This window comes from Lissotriton vulgaris, chromosome 7, assembly GCF_964263255.1.
Source record: "Lissotriton vulgaris chromosome 7, aLisVul1.2, whole genome shotgun sequence".
NCBI lineage: Eukaryota > Metazoa > Chordata > Amphibia > Caudata > Salamandridae > Lissotriton > Lissotriton vulgaris.
In genome coordinates this window covers 467287368-467310045 of record NC_141695.1, presented here as the reverse complement: position 1 = coordinate 467310045, position 22678 = coordinate 467287368, and the positions used below count along the sequence as shown (strand labels likewise).

Below are 22678 nucleotides of genomic sequence, written 5' to 3'. Positions count from 1 at the left end.
ATACCCATCCCACTCGGGGTGACAAAGGCAAAAACCACAGTTGATGGACAGGATGCAGAACAATGTCATACATTCACCCCAGTACAGAGATCTGGGCCTAAATCCATTGTTTTGGACTGTTCCCATGAGGCACAGGGTCAGACTGATTTGCAGATGGCCATGTCTGAACTGGGGTGGCTGAGTGGGCTAAAGAATGGTGATGGATTAAACCCAGATCAGTTGACTGGGGGTGAGTGTTTGATTTGCTCAAATGCTCCGTCCATCATCCCCTTTTGTTTCGCTTTGTTCGCCCTAAGTTGGTAGGGTATGCTCAGACGTGAGTCCCTTGGTAACTTGGCCACTGGACTCAAGATAGCCTAGCTGATGAGGATTATGAATCCGAAACCGGTCCCAGGATGCTTGTCTCCCGTCTAGGGAAGACATGGCTTGGCAGTTCGGGCTGGACTGTTCCCATGAGGCACAGGGTCAGACTGATTTGCATATGGCCATGTCTGAACTGGGGTGGCTGAGTGGGCTAAAGTATGGTGATGGATTAAACCCAGATCAGTTGACTGGGGGTGAGTGTTTGATTTGCTCAAACGCTCTGTCCATCATCCCCTTTTGTTTTGCTCCGAAATATATGGCCCCAGCCGGACGCGGACCACGGGGTTCCGATACAAGAGGTCCACCATCTGCAGGAAGTTTACGTCCAGCTCTTACTTCTCTAGTACTGACGACAGGTAGCCCCACTCAAGGCAGTCAAAGGCCATTTCCAGGTCCAGCACCAGAGACCCCGCTCTGGGCCAGGCCTTTGTCACTTCCGCCGCTACCCTGAAATATCTCCTGAGGTCCAGGGACGTGGACCGTGCCGGTACGAACCCGTTTTGGTCCGGCTGGACTAAGTGCGAGACCGCCGGCGCCAGCCGCTCTGCAAGGATTTTGGCGAATATCTTGTAGTCGATGTTAAGCATTGCCAGTGGGCGGTAGGAGCCCAAGGCCATGAGGTCTCTGTCGGGCATAGGCAGGGACACTAGAAATGCTTCCCGCAGCGATGGTGGGGACTGACCCAAGTCGATCGCCACCATCTATACCTGAAGGAGCTGGGGCGCTAGGATTTCCCTGTTCGCTTTGTAGTATTCGGCTGGCAGGCCGTCAGGCCCCGGGGATTTCCCGGTCTCTAGTGCCTGGATCGCATCTCCCACTTCTTCTAGTGTAAGCGGGGCATTGAGCACTGCTTTCTAGCTCTCAGTGACTGTGGGCAGCGCAACCGACTCCAGGAACTCAGCCAGTATATGTTCATAGCCAGTGCCTCGGGCCCTATAAAGTTCCCGGCAGTGGTCAGTCAGCGCCCGGTGTATCTCTCGCTGTGTATATACCACTGCCCCTCCTCCTGTGTGGATGGCACCGATCGGGGTACTGCGTTCTGACTTTTGCACCAGCCAGGCCAGTAGGCGGCCAGCTCTATCTGCTGTGGCATGCGTCTTGGCTGTATGTGCCACGTAAATGTGGCATCTCAGCCTTTCAATAAGTACTGCGTGCTCTCCGCGGAGGTCCCCAAGCTTGGTCGAGTGCCTACCAGTCCCCTCTCTTTCCCTCTCATAACGCAGGAGCTCTATCTCTATTCGGGTTAAGGAAGCGGACACTGTTGCACGGATGTTCCACGTGGCGCCTATGCAATGCCCATGGATAGTCGCTTTGTGTGCATCCCATTCCACCATGGGGTCGCTTGCCGTCTCCGCGTTCTCCTCAAAATAGGCTAGGATGGCCGTGCCCAGCGAGGATCTAAACTCGGCGTCCTCCAGCGCAGCTGGCTGTAGCTGCCCCGTGGGCACTGGGGGTCGGTCCGCCTCCCAGCTAAGTTGGAACCATAAGGGGTTGTGGTCTGAGTGTGTTCTACCTAGGTATTCGGATCTAGTCAGGAGCGGGAGCAGGGACTGGGAGCCTATTATACAGTCCAAACGGACATGGAGGTCATGGACTGGTGAGTAGTATGAGTATGTTTTGTCTGTAGGGCGCTGCGCGCACAAAGATCATGTATTCCCCAGTGCGATAGCCAGTCCAGTAGAGCCTGCGCTGTCGATGTTGCTGCCGCCGCAAGAAGGGGTGGGAAGGAACGGTCTAAGTGTGTGTCAAGAACCATGTTAAAGTCCCCGCCAAGCAGCCAAGGGAGGCACATGTACTGTTAAAGGATGTGGTTTAAATTTGCCAGGAAAGTTGGCTGATCCGTATTAGGGGCATAAATTGATTCCAGCAGTACCTCCTGTCCACTTAGCCTCCCCCGTGCAAGGGAGTATCTCCCCTCCAGGTCCACCTGTGTGTCTTCACATACAAATGGAACACCTGCCCTCACCCAAATCAAGGTGCCGCACGCATGCGCTGAGTATGTTGTACCATAGACCTGCCCTCTCCAGTCTCTGCGGAGTCGATCCAGTTCTACCCGGGACATGTGTGTCTCCTGCAGGAGCGTGATCCCCACCTTGTGACGCTGCATATAGGCGAAGACAGAGTATCGGCGCAACGGGATGTGCATGCCGCGGATGTTCCAGGTCATGATTTTAGTGCATGCCATACTCGGGGTCATAGTGCAGCCACCCGGGGGGCCAGGAGGGGTGCCATGTAGGGTTGAGGGACAGACTCTCAGGGGAAAACTCTAAGTGCCGCTTCGGAAATGTATGAACCAGAACTAACAGTGTAACTGAAAAGGCGAGTTCCCAATGGGGCATACTTCCAAACTAGGTGATGGATCTACCTCTTGATGTGACGTGTCTGCAACGCAAAGTGTATGCGGTGAAGCGCACAGCCAATAGTTAAATCAGGGTGCTCACTTTCCTAGGGCCACTAGACTTCTGAGAGGTGTTTGGAAAGAACTAATCAGTGAATCGCGCAGAGCTGGCGTGAGCCACCTACAGAGGGCACCCTACGCGCCAGATGCTAAACATCCCCTAATCTAAGGCTTGGAGACGCGCCTGCAGTGCGTTAGCGATGCTTAATCCCTAGTCTGCGCTAGCTATTGGAGCCAGCAACGGATTGTGGCAGCGCGCTGCAGCAGGCACATAAAGGATACAGCTAACATCGTGGTGAACACAGTGATCACATCTATCCATCACAAGCCTGCCTCCAGTCACATTACGAAGGCGGCTGTCTGGGGCGTCACCACAGGCAGGACAATGTCAACCGACATCAGAGTGGATGATGAGGATGAGCCACTAGCGTCCAATTCACTCTGTTGCCGGTAGTCCAAACAGCCGACAGCATTCACCGCCCCCAATGTCGCAATCGCCTCGAGTGCTTCCTGCCGCTCCTGCCGCATCTTCTCCGGGCTGGGTCCGGCCTGACTCAAGCCCGCGCCTCGCCGAGTCCCCCTCTTCCTCCTCCGCCTCCTGGAGCGCTGCTCTTGCCATCCACCTTCTTCCGGGCCCGCAGGTCTTGTCCCCCGCCACTGCCCTGTCTCTTCCAGCCAGTCCTAGACTTCCGATGGAGCCTCGAAGAAGCTTGTGCCCTCCTTGGTGACCACCCGCAGGCAGGAGGGGAACAGCAGTGAGTAAGGCAGCTCCAGTTCCTGCAACTGTTTCTTTACTGCCAGGTACGAGCCTAGTCTCTTCTGTACTGTTGCTGTGTAGTCCGGAAAGAACATCACATGGCTGTTACCCACTTTGAGGTCACTCATCTTCCGAGTTTCACGGAGTACCATATCCTGGTCTCGGTAGTTGAGGAGTTTGAAGAGAAACGGACGGGCCGAGTCCCGGGTCGCTGAGCCTGCGCCGGCACCATGTGTGCCCTCTCCACCACAAAGTGCGGGGACAGCGTCCCAGTCGGCATAAATGTCTGCAGCCAAGTCTCCGTGTAATGCTCTGGGTCCTTCCCTTCTTCTCCCTCCGGCAGAACGACCACCCAGAAGTTGTTGTGCCGGGAGGGCCCTTCCGCGTCCTCCGCTTGCTCCTCCAGCGCGTGAACCCTGACGATCAAGTCTTGTAATGCTGAGGAATGACTTTGCACTACAGGCTGCAGTTCTTGGACCGACTGCCGCTGCGTGGCAACTGACTCTGACAACTTACGGTGGTCCACATGTAGCAGCGTGAAGTCAGATGTGACTTTGTCTATCTGTGCTTCCAGAGAAGTCTTGGTTTGTGCTAAGGTGGCTCCAATGCGCTCCACCGCTGCCAGAACAGTGTCCATTTTGGCCGCCAGGGTGGCTGTTTGCTCCATGTCTTCTCGCCTTTGCTCCTGCGCGGGGCCTGGGCCGCTCGTCACCTGCTGCTTTGACTGAGATTTGTCCCGAAGCCTGCCCATTACGAGCTTCTCTGCCTTGGGCATCAACGCGCCTCGCCTGGCGTCCAGCAACAGATGTAAGGGGAACCCCCCGCCTAACCAGGCAATGTTGCACGTGGTCAAAGAGGAAACCAGCTGGGCCAGGCCGCCACCGTCAGGCGTCGTCATCAGGGAGCTCAAGGGCAGTCCGTCACCCAGGTCAGCTCTAGTGCTCCGGTATGTGCGCCTTCTCAAGGGGGGCGTGCAGGCTCAGATAGTGACCAACACCGAGAGACGCAACAGTTCTGACAGCGCAGAGGGCCCGGCCCCCCGCTTCTGGCGCAGCCCCGGATCCCAGCAGCGACAGCAAAGGAGCAGTGTCTAAGATGGCCCAGGGGTAGGGGCTGCCCAGTGCAGGAATGTCCAAAATAGCGCCTGCGACAAGATGGCACCCAGGCCCAGCCGTGCCTCCCCTCAGTCAAGTTATGTGCATGGACAGTATGTTCTGCCCTGCCACACCGTCTTCGCCACCCGGTCCGCGGCCTCTGCTGCCCTCATATGCCTCCTAGTAACAGCTCTGATGGCCGGTGCCCCCGCAGACATGATGCAGCTCAGTTCGGGGTAATCACGTAGCTTTCCCCTTCCAGGCGACCCTCCTTTTAGTGACAAGCAGAGCCAGCGGCTCCACGCGGTAGCTCCCCGCACCAGCTATCGGGTGCTTGGACCTTCTACTGTCGGGTGCACACCAGGGGTAAGGCCTTTCCTCTTAGCACGATGTTGGGCCTCTTGCTATGCTCCGCGAGGATCCCGTTAGGCCGTCGCCTCTCTCCTGAACTCGTAGCAGGTCCCCTGGTCTCTCTCTGATGCCAGTGTGGGTGCGCTAGGGGCCTGGCCTCAACCCCCCTCCACATTGCCGCCTGCGTTGGGGCCAGTCGGCTGCTGGATCCCTGCCCCTGCCGCCCTTCTCTTGGGGCAACTGTCCTGAAGGCGCGCTGGGGTGCAGCCTTACCACCGTGCAGGTCGGCCACAGCACTCTTCCGTTGTCGGTCCCAGGCACCGTGGGGTTCACCGCCCTAGCTCACGCCACGGTGATCTCAAGTCCGGGGCCTTGCCCGATTTCTCCGGACATCGCGCGCCGACCTCTGGTGCTCTCTGGGGCTGCCGCATGGCTTTTGGTTGTGCATGGGTTGGGGTTATCCACATGGCTTGGCCTACCACCAGGCCCTGTGGCCAAACTCACAGCAGGCTGCTAACCCTATGCTGTGAACCGCCTTTGGTTTGCGCAACATAGGGTTGTCCTTCATACCCAGGGACTCTATCCCCTGGGGCCAAAACATATATATTATAGGGAGGAGGCATGCAACCACACTCTGACCCTTAAGTGGCCCTAGGGGCCCATTCCCATGGGTCAGTTCCAATTAAAATAGGAGGGGGCACACTGTCCCCCTCGCCAAGCCTTCTTGGCCCCCAGGGATGCCATCTTACAGGGAAAAAATCCAATATAAGGGGACATGTAGCCCCCCTCTCCAAGTCTTATTCGATCCCTGGGACCCCTTACCTGGGGAAACTCAATAAAAACATGGTATGGAGCCAAGTGGCACCCCTCCCGGAGCCCTCATAGGCCCAGGTGACTCCATCCCAAGAATCCATTTTTTGTTTCAAGAGGAGGGAAGCTGCATACCGAGGCATTTCATGGCTCAGAGGAGGCCGCCTATTCCCTTCCCTTAATGAATATATCTGGTTCGGTGAAGGGGTCCCCAGGTTCCAAAATTCCCCCCCGCAATGGAGGCCCTACTCAGGCAGCCATTTTCTAGTTTTTGTCCTGATAAGCCCAGGATGCAACGTTGGGCCATGAAAGTGAACACAATACTCAGTTCTAGAGAAAAACGTGTGCTTATTTTACATGCAGCTTGTTGCACAAAAGTTATGAAGGAGAGGAGGCTGAGAATATGATTCAGACAGAGGTGAATATGCAGCATTAATATGCAGCCTGATAAACCTGTTGTTGAAGGTCCAGTTAATTATTACTTTCATATAAAACAAAAGACATGAATGACAAAATGGAGTACTGTTCAGAAAAACACTAAAAGAAATTACACAAACTTTAGCAGGGTGACTTTGTACTTAACATATCTTTGAACCTTTGAATTAAAAAAACACTAGTTGTGGAATACTGAATCGGTTGCCGGCAGAACTCCCCGCAATTTTAGTGGCAATAGTAGATTACAGTAGTAATCAATTAGGAGAGGAAGTGGTTTGCCTACAATGAAACTATTTGGTCAAATGTATTAATTAGATGTCAGGCACATATGTAAGTGGCCTATTTATGTTACTTTACATATATTGCTTCCGGAGCAACATGGACACCGGTGGGCCTATGGTGCTTTAACAGTAGGGTTGTGTGTTAAGAGCAGCATTCAGATAAGTATCCACATAGTCCCAGTATGCATTTCACTAATCTAGTGTTAGAAAGAGCAGCACCTTTACAACCATGATGACCAGGCCCAGGCATTCAAGGAGGATCACAACAAGAAGGCAAGAAGGAAGAAGACCAGGGTGATCAGGATTAGGACCTGAAGAACCAGGGTCAGGAGGACCAGGAGAATCAAGAGAAAGAAGATCCGGAAGAAGATGATGAGGAGGTCAGTGTGAGATTTAGAATCACGTGCATGAGGACATCCCCTCAGTTAAGGAAAATTAATTTCCTTTGTAGCCCACTTTAAGCCATGGAAAAAGTGAAAGTTTAACTTGAAAAGAGTTGCAGTAATTTGCACTTTTTTGTTAAATGCAAAGTTCAGGAACTTCACCTAGGTAGTGTGTCACTTGTCCCATCCCAACTTTATTATCAAATTCATTATATATGTTTGCTCCTCTGAACTTCCAAACCCAGGTTCAAATCCCCATTTCAGCATGTTTTGAGTGTGATTGAAGACAAATTATTGGGTGCTCTTTTACTTGAAATTGTAAATATCTGTAATGTAAATAAATAAATATATAGAATGCTGTCTAGTAATGTGCCTCTTACAACTTGCTATCCTCTACTTTTTCATCAGACTCTGTTTTTGTAATCCAATTTCATACAGACTCTATACATTAGTTATTTAAATGAAGCATGTGTTCACATCAGATGAACTAATGATGTTGTACTTAAAACAATTCTATTTAGTTTATAAGATTATTCATAATGTAGTGTATTTATGCCACATTTTCATATGAGACACCATTATTTTAAAATGGGTTTGGATTTCTAGTGTTCTGCTCATCTTGCTCCCGCCTAATTCCCCCTCCTAATCAGGGGCCTTCTGCAAGTCTTCTCTCCCCACAGTTTCTGCGTATCACTATGTGCTATGACATATTACTTGTAGAAGAAAACATATTGTGAATTAAACTTTACATTGTGTACCTAATGTATCATTTTGCAGTATTTCTGCTGAAAGTTCTGATGCAGGCGTGCAGAAGTTTGATTTGCAAATGCAATTTAACCATGATCATAACATGCTGACTCTTCAGTTTTGCTAATTAACCCCTCCCCTGCTGATGACGGAACCGCTCCATCATCAGCTACATTTGAGCTGTGCTGATGACGGAGCGGTTCCGTCATGGCCCGGCCGCCGCGCCTGCGCGGCGCTGATTTCGCACCTGCGCGGCAGTTTTAATGAGCGGGGCGGGTCATGACGGAACCGCTCCGTCACCAGCACAGCTCAACTGTAGCTGGTGACGAAGCGGTTCTGTCACCAGCATGCGGCGGCCGCGCGGCCGCCCTGCCCCTTTAGCGCTGCGGCGGAATAGCCACCGCAGCGAAAGGGTTAATATGCATAAATTGGATATAAAAACACCTGGCTTTGGGGGATTAGGCAACATCTCATTTTCCTCCCTGGACTCTGTCCGAATTCCTTTGAGATTTTCTTTGCCTCACTTAGGATGCTACCATGATTCTTTTTGAGTTAGAAACTTAGAATCTGGAGAGATTAGGGGCCAGATGTATCAAGGCTTTTGCGACTCGCAAAGCCTTTGCGACTCGCAAACGGCCGATTTGCGATTTTTGAGATGTAACAAAAAATCGCAATTTAAGGAATCGCAATTTTTTGCGATTCCTTATTTTGCCATAGCATTTAAGGAATCGCAAATTTTGCGATTCCTTAAATGATATGTATGACCCCTTTTTTGTTTGCGAATTTGTGTTAAGAAATCGCAATTTACCACCAACTTGTGGTTGGTGGTAATTTGCGATTTCTTTTAAAAATGCTCTAATTGGCATTTGTAAGGGTGGCATGTGACACTCATACATGCCCATAGGGCATGTATGTGTGCCACATGCACACACATGTAGATTTGAGGGGTGCAGCAGGGTGTCTTTAAGACACCCCTGCACCCTAGAAATAATTCTCAAATTGCGATTAACAAATTGCGAATTCGCAATTTGAGAAATATTGCACTATCATTCCTATGGGCCTCCTGGCCCATAGGAATGCATTGAAAATTATTCTTTATTTGCGAATTCGCAAAATGCGTATTCGCAAATAAAGAATAATAAGGAATCGCAAAAAATTTGCGATTTTGTACATACATACCTTTTTGCGAATTCTAAATAGCGATTTGCAAAAAATCGCTATTTAGGATTCACAAAACGGTCTCTTGATACATCTGCCCCTAGATTGCTTATTATGACTTTGGGATTCTGTATCTGGACATTCGTGGCTAGAAATGCATTTTTTCTGTAGCGTTTTATGAATCATTCTGTTATAAACCTGTTAACCTTAATTCTGAACTCAGTTCTTCAGTAGTCCCAGTTTCTAAATCTCAATTCTACTCTGTTAAATTATTGATGGAGATGGGGAGGGTTGTTTCTTGCCATTAGATCAACGAGAGATTCCATAGCTGGACTTCCTAAGTTAAAATCTAGGGTGCACAAGATATTGTGATTGAGGAAATCATTGGGAGCCGGTTCTCACATACATGCAATACTATTCTATGTGCAGCACCTCGATTTTGAATTGATCATGGTGGCATTAAAATGTTGACTGAAAAGCCCTCTGTTTCTATTTGGAATTATGTTCACAACATGTGAACTATCATCATTAAAAAGCTACATTAAAAGAGTAACATGAATACAAAATGAACTGCGCATCTTGCTTCCAGGAAAACTAAAGAGTATGTCTCTGCACTGCACACTGAGCTGATAAGAAGTGTGAAGGATGTTAACCCCTCTCCCAAACAGTAGACTCGATACAACCTTGCACTAGAAGTCACACAAACGGATTGATTACAACAAACAAAGCCTTTAACACATGCTTAATGTAAATCAAAAAATGCAATATTGCTCATTTAATTTACACAGGCACATCTTCAATTGAGGTCTCACAGCCATAAACTGTTCCAAACACAGATGAACATCCATCCCACTACATCTATGCAAATTTAAAAGTTGTTGCCAGCAAAGCAGTGGAGTAAATGGGTACTTTTATTGAAATGTTCTTTTAAATTGTAGCATTAAAATAAATAATGACACAGAAAAGATGCGGCCTCTTATTTGCCTCTGTTGGACTGTATACGATCTGTAGCTCACAAGGAGTAATCAAGAAAGGAAATACTGCCACACCTAAATGAGGAGCCTGATTTTATAAATGGCTATGTTCGTCGCTAAATAGTTGCCATTTTGCTAGGGCTTGTGCCTCACTTCAAACCTGTTTGCCGTGTAAGACCAATAGAGTCTTTAAAATGGTTAGGATTTGCAGACCTAATAAATAGACTCACACATGTGCCGCACACCACTGCACTTTAGTTGAAGAAGGTCCTACTCTTTTCATGGGGCCACAACTTCTATTGATTACTTTCTGTGAATAATGTATAGCAGGGTCGAACAGCGTTAGCAATGTCCTCACTGTTGGATGGTCGGAACTTTATTTACTTGAATCCTATTTCAATTAAAACTTTGCGCAATTATTGTTTGCTCATACCACCCCATCCTAAACATTAAGGTGCCCAAGGCAAACTCACATATGGTCAATAAGTAATTTGCCAGACCGCTCCAGTTTGAACCTTTTTAATTGCACAATAACAATGGAGAAACAATGGAGGCAAGTGCCCTCCTCCGACAATCTGGCCAAGCTTCGCTCAGCAAGATCCAAGTACCACAAGCACATCTTCCTTGGGAAAGCGACACACTTCAAAACCCTCCTTGATTCCGCCAAAAATAGACCCAAAAAACTATTTGATCTCATCAAAATGCCTAACGGCTCTCCCCCAACCTCCAAGGTGGATGATTCTACAAAGAGAGCTGCGGATTTTGCTATTTTCTTTGATGAAAAAGTGAAATCACTTGTGGATCAGGTCGCTCATCCTACCCCTCCAGAGGAGCGCAAATCCTTAGCCATTTGGCAGAGCTTTGACCCTATATCTGAAGATGCCCTTCTCAAGTGCATACGAGAAACGAAGCCATCCAACCATTCTCTTGACCCTATCCCCAGTGCCATTGCCATTGACTTCTATACCCATTCCCTCTCCTATTGGACCACTCTGATCAACCTCTCCCTCTGGCAAGGCTCCCTTCCTGCCTCCTTCAAAACTGGGCAGGTCACCCCTCTTCTGAAAAAACCCACTGCAGATGCGAATGACCTCAACAACTTCCGCCCCATCACTAACCTTCCCTTTCTGGCGAAGATCACAGAAAGATGTGTAGCAAAACAACTCTCCTGTCATATCAAGGACAATGACCTTCTAGACCACTGTCAGTCCGGCTTCATCCAAAACTGCAGCACTGAAACAGCCCTACTGCAAGTGGTTGATGACGCGTTGAGGATACTCGATTCAGGGGGGTCCTGTCTGCTAATTCTCCTTGACCTTTCCGCAGCCTTTGACACTGTCAATCATAATACCCTCCTCAATATTCTTCAACAGAGAATGGGCATGGAGGGCACTGTGCTTAAATGGTTTGCATCCTTCCTTTCTGGCAGATCCCAAATGATCAAAATAGCGAACAGTCTTTCACCTCCTGTGGCGGTAGGTCAAGGTGTTCCCCAAGGCTCGATACTTGCTCCCACACTGTTCAATCTCTATTTAGAACCACTGGGAAATCTCCTAAGTAAATCCGGGATTCACTATCATCTTTATGCTGACGACACTCAACTCTACCTCAAGATTGCCTCTACTCACGATCTTTCCATCCTAAGCTCCACTCTCAACTCCATTCAAAACTGGATGTCAACTCATCAACTGATTCTGAATCCCTCCAAAACTGAATTCCTCCTCTTCTCCTCCTCACTCTCTCCTCCCCCGGTTCAATCATGGATGGATCAGATGAATCTACTAAACAATAAACCCATCATTGTCGACAGCGCCAAATCCCTTGGTGTCATACTAGACAAAAAACTTAATCTAATTCCCCACATCAATTCCATTGCGAAATCAGCTCGATACCAACTGCGCCTTCTTTGGGGAATCCGTCGCTTCTTCGCGGAGCGGGACCTTATAACCCTGGTGCAAGCACTGGTCCTCTCCAGACTCGACTACTGCAATTCTCTTCTTACTGGCCTCCCCAAATCCCACGTGTCCCCACTTAAGTCTGTTTTCCACTCAGCAACTCGTTTCATTTATGGGGCCAAAAGAAGCGATCACATCACACCGATGTTATCTACCCTCCGCTGGCTTCCCTTGGAGGCTAGAGCTATCTACAAGACCGCTTGTATCACCCACAAAGCCCTGCACTCCTCTTCTCCTCTCTACCTGGCGAATAAACTGAAACTCTCTGGAGGTTCTAGACCTTCACGCAATGCGGAGAATCTACTGCTTGAACCTCCCACTTTCAAGAAGGAAAGAACGATGGCCCAATCATTTTCAGGCAACGCAGTGAGAATCTGGAACTCATTGCCGCCTCAGCTCCGGACCACAGCCTCCTCCCAGGCCTTTAAAAGGGACCTCAAAGCTCTCCTCCTCCAGAGACACCTCCAAAAGTAACTCTCTTCTGTCTGTAGGAAGATCTCCCACTACTGATAATTTCTACTTCTCATGTCCATGGAAGTGCCTTCCCAGTGTGTTCTTGCGGTTAGAGTGTTTGCCTTTTATTGCAGTATTATCCATGTACTTGTGTTTGGTACCCTCTTGCAACTTGCACTCACCACTTTGCCCCTGTAACACACGGTTTGCTTCCTCTCACAGGCTTTTTACCTTTGATACTTGCACAAGTGCTACTTTTGCCTACGTAATCGTTTGTTCTTGTGCTTGAGTGTGTAACATATACTGCAGTATTATACCACAAATTATACTCTATTTTCTCTTGTAGCCTGCACACTTGTCACTTTTCCCTCCTGAGCACTTTTTACTACCTCATGTATTTTTGGTAGCCCACATTTTTACTACCTCATGTATTTTGTTTGCTCACAAGTGTCACAATTACCTTGTCTACCTCATGTATTTTTGGTTTCTCACAATTTTTACTACCTCATGTATTCTTGGTTGTTCACAATTATCACTTTACCGTATGTAACATAACGAATGCCTCTGCAATCTGTTGCTCGTGTAACGTTCTCAGTTTGTATCTTTTCTGTTCCTATTGTGAAGCGCTCTGACACCTTCGGGTAAAGTCCGCGCTATATAAAATTGCATAAATAAATAAATAAATAAATAAATAAATAATTAATTTTGAAAGCTAACTACACATCATACCTATTGTCACTTTGTATTCTCCAAAGAGTGATCAAAACGTAACACAGAATTAATGGCTGCACAAACTTTGCTCCATATAAACACAGAATGTTTTTTCAAGATCCATATCAAGAATGTGCAATGTTTGTATATTAAGCATTCTGAAAATGTTTTCCCAAAAATATTTGTATTCTTAAGCAGAATCAAAAATAAATCATATATAGTACTAAAGGGTATCTTTCCCGACATATTCTGTTGTCACAACAAAGTAATAAAATGCGGTGCATGCTTAGGTATCCACCACAAACATACAACAGACCACTCTTGAGTATCAATATTGTTAACATTACAATACCCATTACGGATATTTTATTCAACAATGGGCGTGATGTTGCACGGGTTCCCCAGCGTTATACAGCGCCAGGAAACCTACGGGTAGCAGTGCGCTTTACAAGCTCAAACAATAATTAATTAATTAATTAAAATTAAATTCCCATTAAGAGTAAGCCTTGTGGCCCTACGTCAGGCTACACTAGAAATCTCCAATGGGTTGAAGTTCATCTCTTCATTGATCCCAAAGGCAGAGGCTGTTTTTCGGTTCTGGCATAGCCCTTTATTTCCTATACTTACAATCAGCGCCTTCCAAGAAGGCATCCAGGAACTGCTCAAAACTTCCAGGATCATCGTAAATGCTCGACATCTTGGCAAAGTAATATAGCGAGACCATCATGTCCTTCGGGTTCCTTGCAGTGTAAATAAGCTGAAAGCAAAAATTGGAAACATCAAACCTGTCTGTATAGACCGCACATTATAATGATACTTTCACGTAAATCAAAATTATAACAAATCACGTTTATTTGCTTGTAAAATTACATGTATATCTATGACTAAAGAATAAAAAACAAGTCACCTCATTACAAAATATTGCTATATCCAGGAATCATAATCTCAAAATATAACAAAAACGTTTTAAAGGTGAAAACATTTGGTGAGTCTAAACACCTGGGATGTAAATACCATGGTCGCAACTTAACACCGTGGAAGGATCTGCCTTTGATTGTCCTATCTCCCAAGCACATGAACATGATCAAATTTATAGCACAATTTTCGAAACTGGTTGAAACACATATATTTTACAGGCAGTTCTGAAGCAGCAATCGTGAAAGAAGTAACATGGAAAATAAGTGAATATTGTTTGAGAAGGATTTCCTATGTGGACTTCTTTCTAAAGTCAATGGAGGTGACTACGTGGGTATTAGCTTAAAAAATATCATATCATGAAATCTTGTATTTGACTTTGTATGTAAAGTAAGGTATAGAAATGTGGACCCTATCTCAGTGTTAACCACTTAAGGGTGATCGATGCTAAGTAAGTGAAACATGCGTCCTGCTTAGTTTGCAGTTACCCTAATTACATACAATTGGATTTGTATTATTTTTAAATTGAACTTTAGGTGCAGAGGATTCCAGGTGTATCATACGTTGATACATACTCAATTGAAAAACATTTCTGAATCATGAAAGAAGTCCAAGAGTCCATTGGATTCCAAGTCATACAAACAACGGTTCAAATCAAATATATCTTCAAGTTTGGTTGATAATAAAGGCACTTGTCAAGACATCATGCTGCTGTGCAAGCTGCTTTAATCATGGTGCATTTCTTTCTTTACGTATTGTTTGTTTTTTACATGCAACTTTCATTCTTGAAACATTATGTATGGATAATTTAGCCAATACATGTTTTCCCTTTTTAAAGACTATCACTGGGTCTTTATCAGGGCTTAGTTCTGGCTGGCTGTCCCTAAGGTTGGATTGGGACACTGGTAAAGGTAGCAGGAGAGTGTGGGGATGAGTCTACTTGTGTCAGATGAGGCTTCTTACCCTGGTGTGGTAGATTATTGAGAAACACGTGTTGGCTAAAGTTTCCAAAAGTAAATATTGAAGGAAAAAAAAACATGTGTAAAGAATCAAGTACACAGTGAATAAATCCGAATCCCACAGCAGGAAGCGGTATTCATAAATGTATTTATTTTCAGGCAAATCCGATTAATATTTAAATTAAACCTCTAGTTATATGAACTTAACTTTACACGTATGCAAAAAACAAATGTGTCAGTCAGGGTTAAGATATGTTAAGGAGTCTTGAGTAGAACTGATTTATCCAGAAGTTAATGAATCCTCAATGATTACAAAACAAGTAAAATGATACCCTAGGAAAAAAGTCTAAATTAATGCAGAGACAGGTTGGGGGACACAATGAAAACAACTTTAAATTAATTCCATCAACAACCATTAAAGTCCAACGTGTATTCTTCTTGTTACTTCTTGTTGCTGCTTATTGTCACCCTTTGGAACTTATTAAACAAAACCTCCTGTTTTCATCAATTCCTTTTTTATTGATGTTATTAGGTTCTACTCAATCCAGATAAAACAAAAATGATGTTTTACCCATCAGTCAACATGTGTTTCGATGTAATCTCTTTTGGCAAGGCAATTAAAGTGTAGTCTAGAATCTGTGGCATGGAAATCGTTTATATCTGCTCATGCCAGAGGGAGAGGTGTGGCACCACGGCTAGGGCGACTGACTCCGGAATCTGGGGATCATGGTTCAATACCCAGCGGCGGATTAGCCCAGCATCATGTGACTCTGGGCAATAGCTTGCTTAATCTATCCGACGGCCCCCAGCGCCTAGAGACCCTTACGGGTGATTGTGCGCTTTACAAATGTGGATTATATGCTCTTTCATTAAACCCTAAAGTCTATTGCTCATGATATGGCACTAATGGCATGTAAATCAGCTTCTAATTAAAGTTATTGTAGCAGCATAGGTAGATACAATTCATATGAAGTTTCATCAGCACCTACATTTGTAGTAGGTAAACTTGAAGAGCATCTCCCAAAACATCCTGTCCTGCACCTTCAGAAGTGAAGATCATTTGGCCTCCGTATATTTTACTGATAGTTGGGTTTGCAAATGCTGTTGGGAGTCATGTTCTGCTTAGAGAATAGCTTCATGATCAGTGTGCTATACAGCCCAGACTGCCAAGTACTTACGTACCTTATCGTATAAGACAAGATTAATGTTTCAGGGCATAAATGAACCTGGAGCTAGCCTGTCTCATTTGCAATTAACAAGTTGTCTATACTTCTATTCTTGAGAAGGTAGATGAATTTTGTTGCAAAGGGTATCAAAAGATTTCAGGCCCTCACCTTTTAATATGTCCTTGATAAGATTAACTCCATGGGGGACCACACTGGCTGGTAACTCATCTCTACCTCATAACTATCCATGCATTATGCTATAGCAGCCTGCCTTGTGGATGTACCTGGCAATACCTAGCAACTTGTAGATTGTGACCCAGGAATCTAGCGAAGCCCTGATGGTATGAGGTAAAATTGTTGCACTTCATGAGGCCTTCTTATATAACATAGAAAAACCAGGAGAAGTCCACTGTCAGTCCACAAGTCTGATATATCGGCGGTAATAATTGATGTATCTACAGGTGAAGGTTCATGCTCATCAGCATTAAGGAGAAAAAGATGAGCTCAGGCATTGAGCACCTAGGCCTCTTTAGGGTAATGATGATTCCCTCCACATATAAATTGAGTTCAGAGCATGCAACAACATAGTCATCCCCTGGCCCCCTCTATAATTCCTTTTTTTCTGATGACGGCCATTAACGTCTCAAGACCAAGCAATACTAACAAGCACATAAGGGCGTCACTGTCTCATAGCATATGTAAAAGGGGAAATATCGAAGAGGAAGCCCCTTCAATGAATCTTGGAAGCCCCTTCAATGAATCTTTGCAGTGGGTTTAGTGTAAAGCCATTTCACATTCTATGAAAAAATCATTGGCCGGGATTTTCCAAGGTACTAAATACAAAGCCTCTGTTTATTTGGACGGCGAAAGAGTGAGCAGGAGTAGCACCTTGTGATGGGGAGCTGTGTGATTTTTCAGCACGTGCAATGACAATATTTTTTAATTCTGTTACAGCGGAACACACCCACCTGGGGAGTGTCCCCCCTATTACAGCGATATGAGGTTTTCCTCCTCTCGTTTCAAGTAGTCAAACAAGAATTTGCTATCACAGGGTAGAAGCCATGTACCACCCTCTAATAGCAAACACAAATGTCCAGCGAATGCACACCCAGGGACATTGTATGAGCTGCGCCTGAGAGGTCGTCCTCCCTACTACCATGATGCATTTGTTAGTATAAACGCATACACACGTGTAGTACAGTGACCAGAATGTAGCGAAGAAGCAAAGGAAGCACAAAATAATTTTTTTTAAAAATCCTACCAGAAGTCAGATGACATAGTTCAATGAGCCGACGACCCTGGCATGAGTAAAAACAGCTACACGAAGAAAATGGGTCTTCAGCACAACGCAAGCAATTTTGAAATATTGGTGAGTGGTGCTTTCTTTTTGCCTTCTCCCGCTCGTCACCAAATGTATGTAGTGAAGAGGCAGACAGCAGTGGATCCAATAATTAGATTTATTACAAGAAAACAAGACACCTGAAACAACCACCAACTGGAGCAGGCAGCAAAGCAACTGTCTAATCCAGCACCATGTACAACCTCTGCATGGTCCCCCTCATGACAGCCCTACATTCTAACATTACAAACTGAGGGCGATATTATCAAGGAACGGCATTAAAATTATTGCCGCTTTAGCAGCAGGAAACTGCGGCTTAAATGGCGATAATGGGCTTGATACTATGTCGTTGAGAATTCCAATAGAAGCCCATGTTCTCGTGTTAACATGAGCTTCTATTGGAATTCTCTACGGCATAATATGAAGCCCATTATCGCTGTTTTAGCGGCCATTTCCTGCTGCTAAAGCGGTTCTAATTTTAATGCTGTTCCTTGATAATATGCCCTTTAAATTCTAGTAGAATTACATACTAACATTTAACTATGACTTACAATGGAATACTACACAGAGCACATGACTTTACAGCAATGAGCTCATGGTTTCATCCATGAGACTTTTGCTTCCCACTTACTATATTGTATAAGCTTAAACTAACACTTCTTCCACAAGTTTGCTACAGCGCCCAGAGCACATCACTTTACAGCAGTGAGCTCACAATATAGGGTCCCGTTTTAATCCCCGAGTCTTCACACCAGTAGGGATGAGTAGTTCGCTGCCTACTCCATATATACTATAAACGCCTACTAATACTACTTACACACTTATACTTCAGCGCTAGTATCCTACAGCGCCCAGAGCCCATCACTTTACAGCAATCAGCTCGGTTTCATCCCCAAGTCTTCACACCGGTAGGTGTAACTACTTCGCTTCCCGCTTCTGGTATTCTATCAACACACAGTAGAGGTCAGTAGTTCACTTCCAACTCCCTGCATGGTATAAACGCCTAGTAACACTACTTGCACACATATGCTGCAAACACCAGACTGCATCACTTTACAGCAATGACCTCATGGTTTAGACTCTCGGTTTCATATCCGAGTGTAGCACCATATCATATCACCACCAAGCCACTCTGAGCAACACCCCACTTTCAAACCGTTAACAGTGATAACTATCTACTGGCGACCGCCAGTAGGTAATCAAGAACAAATTATAATAGTTCCTTGATTCTTTTAGCTTTCAAAAAATCTCTCTATTACTGTCTTTCTACTTTTTCATATCAATAGTTTTTTAAAAATTCAAGTACACATCAAAGTCAGAAATGCAACATATTCTATCAACACTCTTTCTAGAACATTCTACAACACGTGGAGGTTAAAAGTTCATAATTTTTTTTAAACCTAACAATATTTTTTGCAACATTTTCTCGAACATTTAGCGGCACGTGCAGGTTAAAAGTTCACGATTGTTTTAAATTCGAGTTGAGCAAATTTTATCCTATATTTTGTACTCCACGTGCACACTGCTTTTTCACAATCACAAAGATTCTGTTCCACAAAACGAACGTGAACCCTAATCAGGTACCGTTTTGTATGCGAAAAGAAACTATTTCCCCATCTTTCAACATATCTCCTATTCTATGAAGGAACTGCATGAGCTACAGACGTCTTTCCATACCTTCCAGCCATACCTTCAAAATGCTAGTGTGGATCATAGGACATAGCTATGTCATAGGACATAGCTATGTTTTCTGGTGCAAGAGGTATGTAGAACAGAGACGTACTGACTTAGACCTAGGTTTACAAAATGTGGACATTAAATGGTTTGGACAGAGAGGACTGAAGTGGCACCAATTGTTGCCTTTGGTGAAAACCTGTTTGCTTCTCCAACATCCTGACCTCATGATTGTGCACTGTGGTGGAAACGATCTAGGCACATTGACTTGGGTAGGTTTGGAAAAGCTTATGAAGGACACCTTTGGACAATTGATGTTACTTTTGCCTCAAACTATCTTTGCATATTCCAATATATGCCAAAGACAGAAGTGGAAATGTTCTAAGCAATTTTGTCCTCAGATTGAAAAATCTCTGAAAAAAGTCAACAAAGCTGTCTCTGCATACCTCAGAGACAACAAAATGGGGTCCGTATACAACAACAATGTACGTTTTGATATGGCGGATATATACAGAAGTGATGGAGTACACTTCACAGATCAGGGAAACACAAGGGCTCTTTTTAGAGCCACCCTATAACTTACAACTTAGGCCCGCTATTTTAGGGCCATATAACACCAACTCCCGCACCCTCGCCAAAATGTATTCTCCACACAGCTGTGGCGCAGCAGCCAGACCATCTCACTTTGCAGCACAGACCTCTCGCTTTGATCCCCAGCTCTCCTCACCCATAGGGGTGAGTAGTTTGCGCTTTACAAATACCAAATTGATTTACCTTCCCACTCCGTATACAACACCACCTAAGCACCATACAAAAGCTACACTGTTCTAAACAAAAGTTAATCCAAGTAGCTATAACTACATGCTGACACTACTTGCACAGATGTGGCACAGCAGCCAAGCACATGACTTCAAAGCATATGATGCACAGTTTAGGCTCACACTTTAATCCCCGACTCCAGCAGCAGGTCAGCTTAGAAGCATGAGACTCTAGATGATACCTCACATATATTCCATACCCCAGGACTTTCATACCAGTACGGGTCAGTAGTTCGTCCTAGTAGTTATAAACACATCCGGACACTACTTCCACAACTGTAGTGCAGCAGCCATGGCACATGACTTTACAGCATAAGATACACAATTTGGGCTCACGATTTATTCCCCGTGTCCCGCAGCAGCTCACCTTACCCGCATCAGACCTACTCAATACCTCACTTAATTTCTGTAGCCCACCACTTACTCACCGGTAGGGGTAAATACTTCACTTGGCACCCCCTCTATAGCACACCCTAAACACCCCACAGAGGTTACAGTGCTCCTACCCTCCTATTTACCACTTTTCCCCACTTTTTTCCCCCTTTTTTCACCTTACTTGCTTCAACAGAATCACAAAATGGCGGCCAACACTTCCTGGCTGACACCGCTCGCACTACTCGCAGCCAGTCAGCAACAAGCTTGTGCTCGTAACGCCTCAGCCAATCAGATGTCAAAATTCCCAAATATCGATAGCTGTAATATTCGATATTTCTAAAAAATTACTGAACGAATTTACACCAAATCGTTCTTTTTTAGACAAAGACCCTTCTCCCTGCCAAATTTGGGGGTAATTCCGATCACCTGTTGGACCTGTAGCCTTGTCTAAAGTTTCCTATGGAAATTAACATAAAGAAAACAAGTTTTGCGACCCCCTTTTTCTCTGCCCCCCCCTTGACGAATCAGCTCCTAACTTTCAACATAGCAGCTGATCTCAACAAATATTTAGTTCTGAACATTTCAAGAAGATTTGTCAATTGGCACCAACGTTCTTGGGAATAGAATGTTTCCATTTACCTATGGTAACTTGGTATTAACTATAGCTACCTATTGGTGCCCGCCAGTAGGTAATATATATATATATATATATATATATATATATATATATATATATATATATATATATATATATATATATATATATATATATATATATATATAAACACACACAAATCACACATATCACATATATATATATACATATTACATACTGGCGGTCGCCAGTAGGTAGTTATAGTTAGAACCTATTACCCATAGGAAATCCACAACATTTTAATTGGAATAACTTTGGTGCTGATTGACGAATCTGTGCAACATTTTCAAAACTTTTGCCCAGCTTCGGTCCGCTCCTATCCTGAAAATTTCACAATTATTCATCAAACGGGGAGCTGAGAAAAAAGGGGGGGTCCCAAAACGCGTTTTCCCCATGCAATTTCCCATAGGACCTTTAGCAGCAGCTACAGCCCGAACTGCTGAATGGAATTACACCAAATTTGGCAAAGAGGTAGTCCTTCGTTCAGACTCGTGCCTTTTGCTTATTTGGTGTAAATCAGTTCAGTAGTTCCTGAGAAAATGACAGTTAATGTCAATTATATATCTATGGGCGCGTTGGATCTGTGTATCTATCAGCGTATCCTAAGCGCAGCCTGCCGTGCAGGAGCTGTATTTTAATTGGCTGTCAACACTCCAAATCAGGAAATGTTGGCAGCCATCTTGTGCTATGGTAGAACTGAGGCACAAGAAACCAAAGAAAAAACTTTGCAAAACGCGAAAAGGGGGCAGGGTAGACACACCCTAACTCCCTAGGCCTGCTCAGGGCCCAAAAAATATATATATATATTTTTAAATCGCGGGATGCACAAAAAAAAGCAGTCTCCCACGCTAAATGTTTTAATTTGCCCCCGGGGGGGTAAATCCCGGGGGAATTATTAAAAGAAATAGTGTGGGGGGTCCCAATCCCCACACACTACCCCGGGGAATGCCACCCCGTGGCTCTTAGTTAATATATGCGGGGGGCTCACGGCCCCCCCACAGCCCCGGGGACCGCTACCCCCTGGGGCTTGTTCAAAATGGGTAGGGGGGCTCTCAGGACCCCCCAGCCCTGGGGACCGCCACAACCTCGGGGCTTTAAAATATTAGCTGGGGGGCTATGAGGCCCCCCAGCCCTTTGGGACTGCCACTCCCAGGGCTCTAATTTAATGTATGCGGGAGGCTCACGGGGCCCCCCGGAGCCCCAGAGACCACCACCCCTGGTGCTTTTTAGAAATGGGTGAGGGGCTCTGAGGCCCTCCCAGTGACCGCCAACCCCTGGGGCTCGAATTTAATATTTGCGGGGGGCTCACGGGCCCCCCGCAGCCCCATGGACTTCCACCCCCGAGGCTTCTAAGAAATGGGTGGGGGGCTTTCTGGCCCCCCCAGCCCCGGGGGAGCACCACCCCTGGGGCTTCTTAAAAATGTGGGAGGGGGCCATGTGGCCCCCCTCCTGGTACCCTGGATTGCCCTGGGCATCACCACCCATCAGGGCCGGCTCCTGCAGTGTTCCGGGATGCCCACCTCTGGAACACTGCTGTTTGCAATAGCAGGGCGGGAGCCTCGCAGCTCCCACCCTGCCATTGCAAACTGCTTTGCTTCATTGAAGCGAGAGCAGGGAAACCTGCTCTCGCCTCAATGAAGCAAAGCAGATTGCTTTTCCATTTGGGCTCATCATGTTAGCTTCTCCCCATATGGAAAAGCAATGCTGGCTCCCGCAGCAGGCGGGGAGTTGGCGGGACTGTGGGGGGATTGGGGATTATTAGTGGCCCAGGAGGGGGGCCACGCGGCCCCCTCCCCAAAAGGAACATTTAAATAATAGAAAAAAGGGCTGGCCTCGGGGGATGGGGTCCCCGGGACATAAGTGGCCACAGGATGGGGGAAAGGCAGCCCCGCTCCTAATAGAAAATA

The 22678-nt window shown here is 45.9% G+C and overlaps 1 protein-coding gene across 3 annotated transcripts in view; it reads right to left on the bottom strand.

Annotated features, from left to right (window-relative positions):
• Positions 1-22678, bottom strand: part of LOC147701882 (sulfotransferase 2B1-like) — a 365039-nt gene that overhangs the window by 194203 nt on the left and 148158 nt on the right. For all 3 annotated transcript variants that reach the window (XM_086930512.1, XM_086930514.1, XM_086930513.1), the window contains one exon: positions 13498-13627. In XM_086930512.1, the coding sequence (XP_086786638.1) occupies positions 13498-13627 (130 nt within the window). The remainder of the gene's footprint in view (positions 1-13497; positions 13628-22678) is intronic.